At 37.3% G+C, this 12,101-nt stretch overlaps 1 protein-coding gene across 3 annotated transcripts in view; it reads right to left on the reverse strand.

Moving 5' to 3' along the window:
- Positions 1 to 4,813: 4,813 nt before the first annotated feature.
- Positions 4,814 to 12,101, reverse strand: part of LOC124404233 (5-hydroxytryptamine receptor-like) — a 30,912-nt gene continuing 23,624 nt past the window's right edge. For all 3 annotated transcript variants that reach the window (XM_046878208.1, XM_046878206.1, XM_046878207.1), the window contains 3 exons: positions 11,901 to 12,056; positions 8,855 to 9,015; positions 4,814 to 5,576 (listed from right to left, as the gene is read on the reverse strand). In XM_046878208.1, the coding sequence (XP_046734164.1) occupies positions 5,141 to 5,576; positions 8,855 to 9,015; positions 11,901 to 12,056 (753 nt within the window). In that variant the 3' untranslated portion in view covers positions 4,814 to 5,140. The remainder of the gene's footprint in view (positions 5,577 to 8,854; positions 9,016 to 11,900; positions 12,057 to 12,101) is intronic.

A 12,101-nucleotide genomic window follows, 5' to 3' on the forward strand; every position in this document is an offset into this window, starting at 1 on the left:
TTACGTGAGATTTAAAATGTTGTGAAGCCACATTACCGTTTGATTGAAAAATTTCCGTTAACTTGCAGGTTGTTTGTATAACCCGAAACATCTAAAATGAATATATTCATGAGGAACCTGTTTTCATACTGGATTATAAAAAAGGTATCAATTGCCTCGTGTTTTATTTAATTTATTCAAACTCAACGATATATCGTTACAACGTGTAATTTCACTGATTTATTCATTTACATCGTTATTACGTAATATAGCACAATTTTTATTTAGTTATGTATATTAATATGTGTGTATATATATGTATATTAATACATTTTTGTTTTTAATTTTATATCGTTATCATAGTTATTAACATTGCAATATTACACAAGAAGATAATCTTAACGATTTACACCTATATTCGTTTCACGTGTCATCAATTAGCGTTTCATGCACTATTATATTGCGCGGGAGATCCGTTTCAAATTATTATTATTATTATTATACACTCTCCCATTCGTCGCACTTCAAGCAACGATCGATAATTAATGATAATTTTGCATGTATTTATACATATAAATATAAGATATATGTGCGTATATAACATGAATCAAATAATTTTACAAGGAATGATTTTTACCATAACTAGTTAAGAAGTTTTAATACCTATTACTTATATACAGGCATAACGTTATTGATAGTTTCGATTACACCTCTAATTGTATAGAGGGTAGAATTGCACTTGCAGTTAATTCTGCAACGTTACGTGTTTTTTTTTTTTCTTTCTTTTATTGTTGTTGTAGTTTTTTCATTTTTTCTAAACACCTAATTCAAACAGAAAATGGATATCACATAAAATAACGACATTAGTAATAACTGTATAATCATTAGCGCGTGATTTTTATTTTTTTTTTCTCTCTAGTTAATCATTATTATTCATTCTTAACGAGGTAAATTCACTTTTTGCAAAACTTACAACACGAGCTCAACAACAATAATATGTATAACAATAGCTCTCTACTATAGCGATGTGACGTCATTTATTTTTCATTCTATTACTATTTACTTTTTTTTCTTTTTGTGTTTATTTTTCGTATATATTTTTGCTTTTTTCCGTTTACTCTCTCTCTCTCTCGCTCTCTCATCGTGAATTATTATAATATTATTCCTTAAGACTTACACACATCAATAATATACGCGTAGAATTGTGTATACAATTTCGATATTATATATAATTGGCACGTAAGCGCTGACATGCCACCCCGTATACCCGAATATGTGTATCACCACCGCCAAACGTACCTAATTTATTATTATTATTATTGTTGTTATTATTATTATTATTATTATCATTCGCTTCACGCGTTCCCATTTATACGTTAACGTATGGCGCGATCAAATTATTATATTGTTATTATTATATGTGTTCGTTTAAACTGAATTTTATTCAATTACACCTATTTTCACATACATATACGATATTATGTGTTATCAATTAGTCAATTAATTTTTCACAATGTAATTATTACAGTTTCATATAATGTTTTTTTTTTTATCAGGGGTGGTGATATATGTTATATTTATAAAACTGATCAATTTTGGACCCATCGCAAATGAGGAATAAATATATGTATATCTATATACATTCATGTATATATGTATATGTATATGTATAGGTACTTATTACATTCAATACAATATTATAATGATTTATACAATTGGTTAACACATTCGTTGCCGTTCACTCCGTACAAACTAGTGTCACATATTTTCTTTATATTTTTTTTTCTAAGGTATGACGCTCTCTGTCAACCTGCACCTCTGGGGCTCAAGTGGTGGGTAGATTAGATCGTCGTTTTTTAAAAAAGCTATTAATTCAAACATTGCATATTGCACAAATGTCTGGTTACAGATATTCCAAACGGTTCTACACGCACGCGCCTTATAAGGATAATAGCACACTTATATATATATCGTTTAAAATTCAGCTCACACTCAATCAGTCTGTCTTCATTGAGCAACTAATTAATTATACACGTCGAATGGACCGTAATAAAGAATTCAAATTTAAGGTAATTTCCGATTTGATCATCCCTCGTCAAATCTTAAAACTTTTGTCCGTTTTGTACATTATTTTTATTTTTATTCAATTTTTTTTATTCTCACAAAAGTAGTGATTCAACAACGCTTAGGCTTACACACGTGATAATACGATATATGTATACATATTTCTTGTTTTCTTCTACTCGGATATAAGCGAAATCTTAGGCTCTGCAAAGAGACGAGAAGCAACGGATTTAATGCGATATAACGAACGCGCTTAATTATTCTTAGAACATGATTTACAAGCTTAAATCTAATCAACTGCAGTCTACAAGCTTACTTTATTTCAGGTATATACATAATATAATTATAGGTATACACATTTTGCAGTACTTTTTACGATCATAGTTTATTTATACCGTCTCTCGTGCTTCTGTAGTACATGTATATGTATATAATATGCAGAACACGTGCGGATTATACTTTTGATCCGCGTACTTTATCTACATCATATAAAATCTAGCGCATCTCTATAGAAACAAGCTTAAATTCCATATATTTTCTCGATAAGTTATACAAGTATATTGCAATAGTTATTTCACGGTGTATACCTTAAGGTAATTAAGAAATCACCATTTTTTCCTCCGATTCGTAATCGAGTCATTATGGCAACGGTAATTACATAGAATAACGTATTTTGATGATTGTTTGGGACAGAAAAGGTGAAGAAACACTTTCAGATACCTCGAGAATAGTCGAAATTGATGAAATGATTGCAGGCTCCATACTTTTGCTTTATATCATCCGATTCTTCCACCCACTTTTTGGATTTTGTCACGACAATTATGCTCTTTCACCTCATCTTCGTTCGGCACAAGACAATTATTATAGACCGATGAAAATTAAAATAAAAAAAAATTAAAGTATGCATTTTATGTAAGTTAACACTTTAATGCCTCTGCAGGGAGTGAAATTTTCCCGCAAATTCTCATCAAATTAATAATTACGAATCAACAGTAACATCATATAATTTTGTGTTATTTTATGTATATACATTGTATATATAACATAATTATACGCCGTCTAGTTACGTTTCCCGCGATAATTGAATCGAGAATACACTTGTTCCAAATCCACGTTACAAGCGCGCTGCCACGTCTCACCGTTGAATGAATTTATATCGGGGGAAGAGACGGAGCGTCGCCTCTTGGGAAGCAGAGTCTACACTCCGCATCAATACGAGGGTAATTGGGTAAATCAGGCGTTACGATCGCACCTGTACTGCCTGCGCCAGCTGCTAAAATTTTCTCTCTGACGATATTATCTACGGAGAAACTTTAATAATCTTATCCTGGGAGAAAAAAGATTTAAACTTCATTAATTTCGAACAAAGACTTTGACTCTTTCCCCTCCGCGAGGGTGCGATGTGTCGGGGCGGGGTTGAAATTGTGAATTTGCCCGAAATTCCGAATTTTTTTCTGACAAAACTTAAAAGTAAAAAAATCGAACTTTGACGAAACAACTGTGTGAGCATATTATGATTTTCGAAATTTCACTCTAAACTTTATTTTTCGGAATCCTGCTCTATCGAAACTTCACTTTTCGGAATCTTGTATTTCGAAACTTTTAGCCGTCGGGTTTTCAACCATTCGAAACTTTGTTATTTCGTGAAAGTTTTATTTCTTTAGTCAAGTTTCGCCACCAAATAATTGGGAATCAGGCGTCTTCGGAACTTTTCAAATTCAGAACCTCAAACTCGCGCCAATGTGTTCAACAAATTCAGTTGACATCTTTCTACAACCCTGGATGGGAAACGTCGATGTTTTCAGCGTTCCGAAATTTGGTTACAACGAAAGTTTATTTAAGAAGATTGGTTGACTAGAATTGTTGTTTTTTATTCATTTCAGTACAGGATAGTCCTACACGGAGTGCTGGAGAAATATTATATTCGTAAGTTTAAAACGACTCACCAAAAATACGAAAATAGGAAATACTCGAATTGTTGATACAAAAATTTAAATAACGGGGCTTTGTTCTGATTTATAATTTGAAACAAAGCATCGATATCCTGAATTTTGGCTAATATATCCATTATTTTGTACTTTTGAATTGTTAAAAAGATTTGCGGAAGTCAGGTATGTAATAATATGAAAAACACTCAATGTGTGACTAGCTCGTAATGAAATAACTAAAAATTATCGACATGCCTTGAACCTGCACATTAAAACGGTACTAAGACCAAACACCCCAGTTATAATAACCCCCACAAAAATATGATATTTGAAATAGAATTTAATGTCATTTAATTTCTTGTCACTTTTTGGTGAAGGGTTAATTTTGTATGGATTATTTGAACCGGTTGACTGGTATGAGTTTTTCCAAATTACACATCAATTGGTATCCGGGGTTTATTTGAGTCCCTGATTTCATTCCGGAATTTTTTTTTTTTTGATTTGCCACCTCCTAAGGCAGAAAATAGGGCTTAGTTGGAGTAAAATTGTCAATTTTGTTATGCATTTTTTGTTATATTCAAATTCTAAAAATGGTGTGAAATTCTCCATTTTGTAATTCTTCAATTCTCATAACGGATTCATCATCAGCAACCCCAAAAACCCCCTTCCCCAACAAGTTTCAGAGGGGTACAAAGTTTTGGTACAAGGGTGTTCAGGCGTAGTCGTAAATACTGGTATTTGAAGCCGCCATTTTGAATCCTTTATACCAAATTTTTCAATTATCTTTTTAAATCTGGATTCAGCGACTCCTAAAACGGTGGCGTACCAATTTTCGTTCAAATCCATCAAGAAACATTAGAGTTATTCAAAAGTGTATATGTACGATCCATTACCAGTTCGGGCACTTTTTTTGGCACATGACATGTATGATCCATGACCAGTTAACCGGTTCAGGTTAGTCACCCCTTAAAACGTGTGTCTGACGTCGAAAAAGGAGACCAAAATTGATGACTTAGAAATTTTCGAAGAAAACTTGTTAAATTCGATCGAGAGTAAATGAAAATTGAGAATCGAATATGCGCAAGACGTAGTCGTCGCTAAGTTCCCCCGGTCCGCGTAATTCGCGAGGGTGGATCAGCCGTCACCCTGGCAGGCAGTTAAACCCAGTGTCAGCCACGACCCCCCCGAGTGCCGCAGAGCATCCGCTTGAAGGCCTGTCGAAATTCCGGTGAGAATATCGTGTAGATCAAGGGGTTGAGGGTACTGTTGAAGTAACCGAGCCACAGAAAGACGCTCGCTACTAAATCGGGGGGTGCGCAGGGCTCGCAAAGTGCCTGGAGCAGGGCGACGAGGAAGAAGGGCAGCCAGCAGGCGACGAAAGCTCCGGTTATTATCGCGAGGGTCTTCGCGGCCTTCCGCTCTCGCTTCGCCTCGATAGTTTCCCGAGTCTTCTTCGAGCCCGAAGAACTCGTTGCCGAATGACTCGGAGCCGGCGTTGCCGGTGGATTCGCACCGTTGTACGAAGACGTCTTTTCCGGGGACGCCGAGGAGTTGTCCGGAGTCGATCGTGTTATTGTGAACGCCGTCGTCGACTCCTCCCTCGGCCTGTGAGTTCCGAACTTTGTGTCAAGGTGTGTCTCCAATAAACGAACTGCCGCACAGGCAATTCAACGTATGACACCGTGAATACGCCTGCATTTATGCAATTCCAAATTTACTCTTTCGCCTGGGTTTTGACAACCGGTGATACATTTTTGTGAAATTTATGTTCGATTGCATAGCTGCAGGCGATTTCGTTTTGACAACCGGTGGTACACGGGTGTAGATTTTATTTTGGGTTGCATACGTGCAGGCAGTTTCTGGTAGAATGCATCATGTGTTTTGACAAACGGTTGTACATTTCTGTGAAGTTTTATTTTATTTTGTGCAGATGCAGGCGGATTTTGATAATATTAATCTTGAAATACATAAAAGCAGGGGAATTTGGTCTATGTTCTTTGTGAGATTGCCCGTGTGACAGTTCAATGATATAACCGGGGATATTGGATATCACTGGCGTTACAAGGAAAATAACCGAGATTTATCTCAACCATACGTTGTACGTAGGTATTATTTCAAAAAACGCCAGATTCGGTGTTTTTGTACATATGTGCTAGTTCAGCCAATTGAGGGGTCATAATCACCCCTTAATCTTACCATTAGTAGTGCAAGCAATAAGGAAAGACCGATTTCAATTGACATGTAAACTAGAATGTTATTGGATACAAATTTTTTTTATGGTAATTGAAAAGTTTTACCGATCAATTTATTTAATGTATAATTTTTTCCATTTTTGGAAACAGCCAAGAAACATAAAAGTTTAAAAATTCATTTTAAAATATTTAACGCTTAGTGTCGATAAGAAGTTTTTTCACGGGTCAAACGTTGTTCAGAAATACATATTAAGGCCTCCATTTATTTTCTCTTTCTCTGACAAAAGTTGTAGGTGATATCGGATCGAACTCAAAAGCTCGGCAAGATCGAGTTGCGCAGATTTCGCGTGGCATCGTAAAAAAGGTCAAAAGTCTGACGACAAACTTTATATAGTTATCCAAGGATCAGTAAGCATCAAAACTTCGGTAAGCATAACATGAATTTATATTGAATCGAGGTTAAACGAAAATTTTTGAAGTTCATTCTCCTAATTCAAAATTCATGAGGATGACTAATAACGGAATCCTAATCGTTAGTTTGTTTAGAAATTACGATCACACAAGTTTCATCTCTGCAAAGAGAAGACCAATTTTAATGGACTGATTGATTTTTTTAAATTCAAACTCGATTTGATCTATTTCTTGTATATCGAAACCTTGAATTTTTCAGACGTGCCGAAAAATATTCTTCTTTTTGGTACTCTAGAATTTCGAAGCCGAAATATCTCAAGTTTTTTACACTTCAAAATTTACATTTCCTATACTTTTGTCCGAGCGTCCTTTTATGAACGCTAATCGTAGTTTGTGAACTGCTAATATACAATTAAAAAATATTTTTCTTTATCGAGGTCTGCAGATCGGTCTAAAAAAAAGCAATCCGTTCTATCGCAAGAAATTTTTTCTCCCCTGAGGTTTTATAATGAAAAACTGGCCTTTGATCGGCAAATTTTTACCGCAAATAACAAGATTCGCAACTTAATTCGGGTTCGATTTTCACGCTGTATTCGGAAAAAGAATCGGCTTTCGGCACAGCTTAAGTACAGGTGATCGTTTTTTTATTTCCTTCTCTAATTTCTTTCCAGCTCTGAAATACCTACATCACTAATGGACGGAGATTAATTGTAAGAGCAAGTCGAGAATAAAATCGGGGAATCGTAATTTGGAAGCGTCGTTCACCGCTCGTTTGTATCAATTGTCAGTAGTCGGAGTCAGTTTTGAATCAGGCCGAAACAATTCGCTCCGATTTCAGCTGCGGTGCGATTTTATCGATCTGAATAAAATCGTGTTCAAATACGATAACTGATGAAACGAAAGTTATCAAACAGCGACGAAAGTCAAAGACAATGAATAAAATTTGAAAGACTTCTTTGTAAAAAATTTTCAACCCAGGATATTGAACTATAAAGTCCAGTTTTTATGACTTTAATACAATTATTATAACATTATTCCATCAATATCTTTTCATTTATAAATAGAACGCGAAAATTATTTCAAAATCTTAGTGTCCCGATCATACTCTTGCGAAACCTGTTCCCTGTAAGATGCAACCGTATAAATTTATGTTCCATATATAATAAATATGTACCATTTATATGGCGATACTACACACGTGAGATATGCCTGGAGCTTCGGTTGGCTGATGTTGATTAGGACTGAATTAATTACAGAGAGCTCGTTTGGGTGAGAATTCATTTACTCAAATGCGTAGTTACGATTTTCATGCTGGGGAACGGATTGGCGATGACATTTAACTGAATACCACGTATAAATGTTTGTGCATAATATTAGTGTTGTGTGTATTGATATTCACGGGATGAAATCCAAATAATTACGATGAATGGCATAGAATCGGAGTGACGCGTTGATTTGTCTTTCCTTTGCCTTGCCAAAAATTTTAATTTCAGAATTAAGTAGAGTGAGCGACCACGCAAAACTTTTACCTCGGTAATCAGTCTGGTATTGAGTCGTATAATTACGGAAAAATCCTGTTGGCCTCAATTCGGTTATATTGATAAAAAAAAAAAAAAATAAATAAATAAAGAAAATAGAAGAAATGAAAAGAATGAAAGAAAATGTAAATGAGTTACATTCCTTTCTTTTTTTCTGGTCGATTTCTTTTGCAAAGAGTATGCACCACGCGTCTATTATTTAGCTTTGTATTAAATTAGAGCGAATACTGAATGAAATAAGTCAACCAAAGCCTGAAGCAAAGTTAAATTCCAATAAGACGATTACAGGGTACCTACTTCCTCTCGAAGTTAATTAGCCGTAAACTCCCACTGTGAGAGTTGATTGATGTCATTGGCAATTGAACGTCACGTGCAGCTTTCCTAAGGTTTGTAAAAGACGATACCGGCTTCTGATCACCACGGGAAAATTGAACTTCATTATATCACCGCCAGTTCACTCCCTTTCATCCGCGTTTCAACTTTTTATAAAATACGCGGGTCGTGGGCGTGAGAAAATTCGAGTCATTGAGTAAACCGTTCACGCCAAGCGGAAGACCTTTGAGAAAAGTAAATTGTCAAAGGGAAATAGCCAGCCTTACTTTTAACTTTATTTGCCATTCATCAAATTGCTAAATCAGTATTGTCAAAAAAAATTTCTCCGCCATTTTCACCGGACGCAATCTCTCGCAACGTATTATATAGATCTAATTGCGCGATAATAGCCCACAGCTTAGCATTTTACCTTTTGGTGACCAGCCGAAGGATCCCTCTTCGTTCTCGGGGTGGCTGAACAGCCGCTCCTGGCCTTTTCCGGATCCGTCTTCTCGCAGCTTGGAATATCCTCCAATAGAGGAACAAGATGACCAAAAGAGGTACGTAGAAGGTAGCGCATGTAGCGAATATCTGATACGAATAATTGAGAATATAAAAGAATTTTTTTTACAAACGGCATCTAATGATTAGCTGAAAAAAATAACGATTAATCTTTACGTCGACTTCTTCAGCTGAAAACAACACGATACTTACAGTTTATCATTTCAGAAGCTAATATCTAATTGACAACCAGTTTTCAGGCAAACTTCATTGCCTTTCGATATGTGAAGACGAAAGTAAAAAATTGAAAAGCAAATACGAAACTACACTTTTTTCTTTTTTTTTTTTTCTACAAGTTACAAGCACTAATGAATCATGAACAGAAACACTTGAAATAATTTCACAAATTTACAAGAATTAAAATGTAATTGTGAGACATAAAATTATAGATCACAGCGAAGGATTCGTGATTTAACGAAGGAATCGTTAAGTTAGTTAGAAAACTTAACATTTTGTGACAAATATATTTTATGAAAGACTGTCGAGGTATCGTTAAATCGTAATTCACTTAGCAACTCGAGAAATGAATACTTAATTGGACAACGATTTTTTTGCAACGTTAATTTTCAAAGTGACCGTCGTACATTATTAGACAACTACTTCACGAATTCCATCGAGTGAAATCATGTAATTTCAAATCATTAACGCACCTCAAGCTAACTTATGTTTCACGTACCCACTTCAATCACATCGCTTGAAAGACTGACGATCTGAGTTACGGTTAACTTCAGAGAACTCGATTTGACTACAAGACATGACGTCCATGTGACGAGTATTGGAACTTTTCTTCGTATTAAAAGGCATAAAGCAACTTTATATAAGTCTATCCATTACCATACAAGTTCATAGAGAATATACGATATATGTTAGTGATTTAAAGCCAGACCCAAAGACTCATTTTCATGGTTACATGGCCGAGCCAGGGAGATTTAAAACAAGTTTGTCACAAGTACGATACATCCGTTATCACAAGCGGCCATGCTTCTTGTTCGAGAGAGAAAGAGAGAGAGAGAGGGACAGGAAGAGAGAGATGTACCCTGGATACACGGCATCAGTTGGATCAGGGAATGATCAGTGTGCAGTACAGTTACCTAAATTCGATCAGCCTCGAATGCAGCTTGCACGCTTGATTGGACTGAGCAAATAGCACAAGGTCTCGAAATCAGGTGCAGATAGCACAGCAGCGTGACGATGGTCACGTGACGCGAGGATGATAGCAGTGGTTCGTGAATATTACACGGCCGATACACCGCGACGGAATAGCGCGAAATCTGGGGGCAGATTTATTTGATATGAGAGTAGATAGAGAGCGGAGGATAGCGAATGGCGTATGCGGGGCGACGTATTTATTACCCCTGCAACTGGCGGATCGATAGGGGCTCAATACCTGGAGAATTCGACACGAGGATTAATGGGGGGAAATGGACTCTGCCCATGAGAACTCGGAAGGGGTTCGACCTCGACACCATCCTCGTTAACCGCGGGCTCGAGATTTAGCAAAATGGTTGACCAGAGCGGACGATAGATAATAAAAAGCGCGGAAGGGACCGGAAATTGCGAAAGTAACGGGATACTTTCCAGCGTTTAGAGTTAACCCTCCCTTAACCGAAACCCAGACAGCAGACAGCCACTCTAATTCCCAGTGATCTTTAATTCTATTGCGCGGAATACATCGGGGAAAAATCCAATTTCACGTTGACTCTTGGCTCGTGAGGAGGGATCCAAACGATCCTGCAGGGTACGGTCTTGGTGAGAAAACGGGGAACAGGGAGCATGGAATGAGCGACGGGGAACGCTCCAGGGAAGCCATAATTCGATCAGTCACTGCCGCCACACGCGATGCTCCGTGTGTAGTTCTCGACTCCTTCCTTCCTTCCTTCCTTCCTTCCTTCCTTCCTTCCTTCCTTCCTTCCTTCCTTACCGGTGTTGTTTTGTTCCTCTAAAACTACACGTTCATCCACTCGAAAACTCCCCAGTCCTCGAGGGGCGACCGACCTAACAGCCCTGATAAAGCACATACCTTATACTCTTTTCCAAATCCACCCGCGGCGCGTTCGTAATAACAGCAAAAACAGCCATCGCGGTGGATTTCGTCCCGCTTTTTCGACGCGGTATGAGGAAAAACGTTCCTTTGCGAAATGATCGTTTTGTTTTATTTTCCCAAAATTTCAGCCTGATCATGCGTTATATATTATTGCCATTAAATTCCGTATGAGAGCGGAATTCTTTCCGATTTATATATAGTTGTTGTTGTTAAACCGACACCCTGACGTCAAGTTTCAAAAACAGGCTTGCTTCTCTTGAATATCACCCTGAAGGCTTTGAGATAATTCGCCACGTCAGCGTGGGGCGAAAATTGTCTTTGAAGAAGAATTTTTTTTTCCTTTTTTTTTTTGCTTTGCTTTGCTTTTATTTTTCCACTTTTTTTCACCTCTGTAATATTTCCTACGCCCCTTATTGTCGAGCTCATTATAGTTCGGTGACTTTATGAGATAAGAAGACGAGAAGCCGGGATAATAAATGAGAAGTTTCAAGCCGACGTCATAATACCTCGGCGTAACCGAAACCTCACGGCAAAGTCTGCTGTGTCATTTTGAACGTTGAATATCAAAATTGAGGAGCGAAAATACCTCGCTCTACTGACATAACTGCTAACTGATCATGCCCTGCAGTGTGAAGAATGCTAATCGTGTTTCGCTTAAAATTTGCTCTAAGTTCTGGTTTGAAAGAGGAAACTAGAGGAACGGAAAATCGAGTGTGGGACAAGATTGAAATTCAGAGAGGTTCGAACTCTCTCCCTTGATCAATTCTCGCAATTGCCTGGTCGGCAACAAAATGATCGCAATTCTGTAGAGCCAACCTTTGCGTTCGCGGAAGGATCGGTATGCTACGGGCCAATGGTTTGATGAACTTACTTGATACGCCGCATCTTGGGAAACGACGCATTTGCCGTCGGCGATGCGGTCCAGGTAGCCAGGATCTTTCCACCCCAGTTGAGGCGCCAAAGAGACCCCCAAAGATACAACCCAGACTGCCACTACCAGCATCCCGATTCTCCGTGGATTTCGGGCCTGAAACCCAACCACGAGTAATTGACGTCTTGAAATGGCTTCTCG

The sequence above is a fragment of the Diprion similis genome, chromosome 3 (assembly GCF_021155765.1).
Source record: "Diprion similis isolate iyDipSimi1 chromosome 3, iyDipSimi1.1, whole genome shotgun sequence".
NCBI lineage: Eukaryota > Metazoa > Arthropoda > Insecta > Hymenoptera > Diprionidae > Diprion > Diprion similis.